Source organism: Arachis ipaensis, chromosome B4 (assembly GCF_059453495.1).
Source record: "Arachis ipaensis isolate K30076 ecotype BB chromosome B4, ASM5945349v1, whole genome shotgun sequence".
NCBI lineage: Eukaryota > Viridiplantae > Streptophyta > Magnoliopsida > Fabales > Fabaceae > Arachis > Arachis ipaensis.
Genome location: NC_142439.1, coordinates 148,033,053 through 148,040,081, shown reverse-complemented (window position 1 = coordinate 148,040,081; position 7,029 = coordinate 148,033,053). Strand labels below are relative to the sequence as shown.

The 7,029-nt window shown below is 31.7% G+C and overlaps 1 protein-coding gene across 1 annotated transcript; it reads left to right on the top strand.

The window, feature by feature from the left end:
- The first annotated feature begins 287 nt into the window (after positions 1 to 287).
- On the top strand, positions 288 to 4,280 carry LOC107635735 (cytokinin hydroxylase). The gene is made up of 4 exons (XM_016339291.3): positions 288 to 678; positions 814 to 1,282; positions 1,394 to 1,763; positions 3,632 to 4,280. The coding sequence occupies exons 1-4, from the start codon at positions 393 to 395 to the stop codon at positions 4,049 to 4,051; spliced, it is 1,545 nt and encodes a 514-aa protein (XP_016194777.1). The 5' UTR covers positions 288 to 392; the 3' UTR covers positions 4,052 to 4,280.
- The last annotated feature ends 2,749 nt before the right edge of the window (positions 4,281 to 7,029 follow it).

Here is a 7,029-nt window from a genome sequence, read left to right as displayed (position 1 = left end):
AACTTATTAAAAAATTGCTGGCCCAAAACTTTTCTTTTTTTAATTATTATCTTCTAAAACATATTCATGTGAGAAGTAATTAATGAATAAATATATTAAATAAAATAATTTAATAGATAGTTAATTAGTATAAAGAAATGAAATAATTTAAATGACGGGAGGAGAATAAATGATTAAAGAAACTTGAGTAAAGAAAGGGAAGAAATCTGTGAAGTGATGACTAGTTTTGTAAAATAACTTAGTATATGATCATGTATATAAAATGAAGGGATCCCCCACAAATTCCTACTATATATAGATGTTGAATTACGCATCAAATTCATTCCCGAGATTACCATACCACTTAGCAACTAACCCAATATAAATATATTTATAAATAGTTGGTGCCATCCATGGCTATGGTGGTAGTAACACTTCTTCTTTTGGGCACATTGATGGTGAGTCTGCTACTTAAGGTGGCCTATGAAACCATCTCATGCTACTGGCTAACCCCGCTGCGAATCAAGAAGATCATGGAGATGCAAGGCGTCCGTGGCCCAAAGCCCAGATTCTTCAGCGGCAACATCTTGGACATGGCTTCTCTTATCTCCAAAACAACCTCTAATGACATGAAAACCATAAACCATGATATCGTGGGTCGCCTCCTCCCGCACTTTCTCCTCTGGTCCTCCCAATATGGTCTGTAACTAAACCATATCAACCATTAAACAACAATGCTATCAAATTGAATAGAGTACATGTTTTGAAATATAAAATATATATTAAAAAAATAATAACAATACATATATTTAATCGATGTAGTTATGTATGCAGGTAAGAGATTTGTATATTGGAACGGAACGGAACCAAGATTGTGTATAGCAGAGACAGAATTGATCAGAGAGTTTCTTTCTAAATGTAGCACGGTTTCCGGGCGGTCATGGCACCAAAGGCAGGGATCAAAGCATTTCATTGGAGGAGGATTGTTGATGGCCAATGGCCAAGATTGGTACCATCAACGCCACATCGTTGCCCCTGCTTTTGGCGGAGACAGGCTCAAAGGATATGCAGGGCACATGGTTGAATGCACCAAAGAAATGCTTCAATCTCTGCAAAACGCATTGGATAGTGGCCGAACCGAAGTGGAGATTGGCGAATACATGACCAAACTCACTGCTGATATTATTTCTAGAACCGAGTTCGGCACAAGCTACCAGAAGGGCAAGAAGATATTCCATCTTCTGAAAGTTCTGCAGACTCGTTGTGCTCAAGCTAGTCGCCATCTTTGCTTTCCAGGAAGCAGGTACGTACTCATACTCTGCTTCTGCTTTTGTTTATGATGGTTGAATTTTAATATACACGTTTATCGTTTATCGTATAAAATTTTTGATATTATGTTATAAATTTAAATTAGGTATTTTCCGAGCAAGTATAACAGAGAGATAAAGTCGTTGAAGATGGAAGTAGAGAAACTATTAATGGAAATAATACAGAGTAGAAAAGACTGCGTCGAAATTGGAAGGAGTGAGTCGTATGGAAATGATTTGTTAGGAATGTTGCTGAACGAGATGGAAAAGAAAAATAGTTTGGATCTTCAGTTGGTAATGGATGAATGTAAGACATTCTTTTTTGCTGGCCATGAAACCACTGCATTGTTACTTACATGGACAGTTATGTTGTTAGCATCAAATCCCTCTTGGCAACAAAAAGTTAGAGATGAACTTAAAAGCATATGTAATGGTTCTGGAATTCCCTCCCTGGATCAACTCTCCAAGCTCACTCTTGTAAGTCTCAGTATTTTTTTACTTAGTTACTGCTTTTTCAATTCATTTCAATCTATTTAACAATTTACATAAAAACTTAATATTTTATCATATGTGAATAAAGAAGGTTAGAGTACATTATAGAATAATAACTCAGTTCATAATATTTTGTTAGTTAGTCAAACTAATATATAAGACCATATTTCACTTTTATATTAATAATTATAACCATTCTAATTTAGATCATTCTATTCTTTCTAATATTCTCTCTTTTTTTGAATTCTAACTTCTAACTTGATACCTTCAGTGAATACCACTATTGAAATTAAATAAGTAGATAAAAAATACACATTTTAAAAGTATATTCTCTAATTGAAAAATAAAAGAATATATATTCCTCTTCACATTTTCTTTATTCCCTTTAAACTCCCTTTCCCGTGATTGATGAAGGTGAAACCAATGTGTATGTTATTTAAAAGAAGAGAGAAATTAAAGATTCATTGTAGACTAATTTTTAGGGGATGTGGCAGGTGGGTAAAAGTTATTTCTTATATAAAAATTGTTACTCTTAGTCTTTAGTACTTATAGAACCTATTGACACTACAATGACCTTTAAAATAGTGTACAAATCAAATTTAGAAAACATTTTAACTAGGTCATTAATGATTAAACTCAAATAAAATGATCATACAAATAAAAATGAAGTATCCTATAAATAAGTTTATTTATATAAGCTGTATGTAAGTAGATTCTTTCTTAAACCAAAAAGCCTAATTAATCTAAGAGGCTAGGCTTTTAAGTAATTATTAGCATGATGTTTTAGAAAGGAAAGTATTTTAATAAATATTTTAATGTAGTAGCTAACCTAGATATGTCCAAAAATATAATTTATTGAAAGATCATCTTTGCACTCGTGCGCCGGTAGTTGGTAATATTGTCAAAAATATTTTTTTATAATGGGGGTTATCTTACTTTTAGAGCTTCCAAGTGCTCAACAGATTTTTATTTATTTTATTTTATGGGGGAATGGATCTTATAGTGCTCAAAAGCTAAAAGCAATTATAATTCGTTTTCTGAATAACGTTACTACCATACTTTTATTAAGAAAAGGAAGATTGGTACACGCACGTAGTTTTAGCTAATAATCTTTGAGGCTTTATTTCACATTTTTGTAATTTTCTCTAAAAGAAAAACCAAAAAGGAAATAAAACGAGTTGACCCAATTCTACTTCACACAGCAATTTTCATGACTACCCACTTCGAAAATATTTCACTTTTTTTTTTCTCTCCTTCCATATAGAAAATGGCAAATTCATGTGAACCAAATTTAAAGCTAGATTTTTTCCCCCAAAAAAAGATGGTCAATGGTTTATAGCACTTCCTCCAAGTATATATTATAGGAAGATTTTCAAGTGTATCGTCATACCGGTGTATTAGTAATTTTTAACAGTTGATTTTAATTATATATATTATATATTTTTTTATAATTAAGATCAACGGTTAAATATCACTGATACACCGGTATGACGGTACACTTAAAATTTTTTCTATATTACAACTTTTCAAATTATATATAGTAATGTATCAATGGACAATAAGTACTAATGCTTTTATTTGTTAAAAATAATAAAAATAATATTAATATAATTTTTTTATAACTTACATATAATAAAGAATATTTTAGATACGGTGGAAATTCAGGTGCAGTCGAGTTCACGTGAAAAGTTAATAGCTGAAAGTCATTAGATGAAAATTTAGTCAAATCATCTAAGAGTTCTCACCAATCAACTTCACGTGAAGTCGACTGGACCTGAGTTTTCACTTTAGATACACTAACTCTACACAATAATGAACTAACAAAAGTTGATATATTTTTTTTTCCTTTGCAGTTGCATATGGTAATAAATGAGTCAATGAGGCTTTATCCGCCAGCATTAGTGCTACCAAGAATGGCATTTGAAGATATATTATTGGGTGACCTTTATATCCCTAAAGGCTTATCAATTTGGATCCCTGTGTTGGCCATTCACCACAGTGAAAAATTATGGGGCAAAGATGCAAATGAGTTTAATCCAGAGAGGTTTACTTCAAAGTCATATACCCCTGGTCGTTTTTTACCATTTGCTTCTGGCCCTAGAAATTGTGTTGGGCAAGCATTTGCATTAATGGAAGCTAAGATCATATTAGCTATGTTAATCTCTCGCTATAGCTTCACCATTTCTGAAAATTACCTTCATGCCCCTGTGGTTGTCCTCACTATCAAGCCCAAGTATGGAGTTCAAGTTTGTTTGAAGCCCTTGGAGACATGATGAGCCGTATACTACTACTACTACTACTAATTGAGGGCATGATGGTCTTTTTCTCTTTTTTTATTGTTAATTTTAAAATTTTGGGTCTTTTTTGGTAAAATGCGGGGAGCGAGTTGTGATCATGTGTTGATGATCTTGATGAGCATTCTTGTAATTTTTTATTTCATTTTCAACTTTTTTACAATATGAAGAGATAGAGATGAAATAATAATGATTATTATTGCAACCATTAGGATATGTAAATTTAATTAACTAGTTACTATTAAAAAACTTGAATGAAAGTACACATATTTATCTCTAATAATAATGCACAAGTTAAGGTTAGTAGGTCAAAAACCATGTAGCACAACTCGCCGATGTGACCCTTAGCTTGGGATAATAAATTAATAAAGAAATTGGTGAAAAAGTTGTTTAGATAAGCTTTAATTAATTTAAAATTAAACAAATCAAAGGGCTGCTTCTTTAGAAGCTCTTTGATACCCCATAACACTTTCGAATAATTATGATTATTATGTTGATTCTTAATTATAATATCTAGCAATTGATCTCTATTTCACAATGATTTAACAAATAAGTGCTACATACTTTCCACAATGAATAATAAAAAGAATAATAATAATAAGGCAAGTTGTGTGTGACAAAGAACTAAGGGTAGGGTCGGTATTTCTATTGTTTTTTCTTTTGCACCTTATCAAATGGTTCCACCAGTCTTCGATTGTTCTCTCCTGCTTCTCCCACTAACATGGTGTCTTTTTTTTTTTTTTTTATGGCAACCATCATTTCCTTCACACTTCTAATAATACAAAGATATAATACACGGTGGTTTGTGGAGTACTTTATTTTATAATAATAATGTTATAGGAATTAGTAGGAAGCATGCAAATTAAAAACGACTAAACGAGCGTTTCTTCATACTTGTTAGAGATTCAATTTCTTATCTCAACACGTGGCATGAGATTCATCATCTCATAAAGTTGACTATGGTGTTTCATGTTTAGTTAAAAGTTTTTATTCATTCAAAGATATTAAGTGTATATTTATATATAAATATATATTATTTAATTTATTTTTAATATATATTTTATATTAATAATTAATTTTAATATTTAATTTTATTGTACATCTAACATAATTATTATTTATTTTATGAGGTAAACCAATTTCTTCCTCTTTTATATTTATATAATATTTTTTTTTTTTTCTCTTTTTAACTTACAAACACCTTGGAACTGGAACTGTTGATGGGCTGGCTTCATCAAGAGAACCCCATTTAGTCCAGCCCAATAGTACCAATGTTAACACTTTACACATGACATAATGGTGGTTGGAGGCTTGGTTTAAGTGACATGTTATATGTAGTTAAGGTCTTAGTTTAGGTGGTAATTTATATGTCTCTTAATATATTGTATTTGGGTTCGAACTTTAACAAATGCGTGAAGTATTGAAAAGAAATTTATAAAGAAAAAAGACTAATAAAAAAAGAAACAATACAGTAAATCACCAATTGAAGGAGTTGACACCTCATGAAGAGTTAGAAAAAATAACCACATAAAATAAGATAGAAGTATAAGAGCGCACACTACTAATAGAAGACAGAAAGGATATGATTAGCAGCATTGAGTGGTATGATTATTTCTTTTTCTTTTTTCTGTTATTCTGCATTCTCTTTCTCCCTTCTCACAGAACTTTCTCTTCTCTTGCATTCAGGTCCTTATGCATAAAATATCTGCTTCTGAATTTTGCACTCCTCTATAATCATTCCTCATTAATCAGATTATACACTTTTCAATTTATACCATATATATAGAGCACTATTCCATTGAGTTTCTATAATAAAAATCCTTACATCTTTTTTTTTTTTTTTTTTTTTTTTTTTTTTTTTTTTTTTTTTTTTTTTTTTACGATTCATACCACTCTTCTTCTTCTTGCATTCGTTTTTGTAATTTAGTTTTTACTTTTCCAGAACCTTTTAGTGTTGTGTGAATAAGTGTGTAGTATGGGTATATTGTAATACTTAGAATTGAGGTTGTCCAATTCATTTGACAAAAAAAAAAGCATGTTACATACCCTTAAACAATTACATTCAGGTTCAAATTCCACCGATGAAAAAGAAACTCATATAAGGGTACTATAGTGTGTTGGAGTATAATTAGCATTAATTAGATCAATTAACATTATTTAACATAGCTGAATATTTATTATAGGATATTACGTCTTTATTATTTCGATTCTCTTAACACCTATAAATACCCTTCTATATTGTATCATTCTACACAACTTGAATACAAACAAACCTTTTTTTATTGCTTCCTCTCCTCCCTTTCTAACATGGTATCAGAGTCATGGTATCCTCCTTGAGGAAGATAAGTTGATTTTCTTCTGGTTAAATCACCGTACTTTTCATACTTTCTTCCGTGCTATTTTTTTCCTTTCTTTTATCAATGCTTTGTTGCTTTTCTGACCTCATCGATTAGCTCATCAACTACTTACTTATTCTCATGGAGAAACCATACGTTTTTCGTCATCTTTCGATAGTTTATCATCTCTTCGTACTTTGTCACTTTTCAGCAGTTTTCAGCAGTTTTCAGCAGTTTGCCATCTTTTCAGCAGTTTTTCGGTAGTTGGCCGCTCTTGCGACAGTTTCGTCTGTGTTTTCTTCCAGCAGTACCGTCTGCGTTCCCTTCTGACAGTTTCATCTGCGCTTCCTTCCGACAGTTCCGTATGCGTTTCCTTGTGGCAGTTCTATCTATGTTTTCTGGTGGCAATTCCGTCTGGCTTTCTTGTAGCAGTTCCGTCTATGCTTCCTTCTGGTAGTTTCGTCTGCGCTTCTTTCCGACAGTTCTGTTTGCGCTTTCTTCAGGCAGTTCCGCTGCACCCGTTCTATCAGTTTATACATTTTTTTATTTAGTTGTTTTAAATAAGTTTCAAACTCAAGTTGTCACTTGAGTTTGAGGGGGGATGTTAAGAATATAATTAGT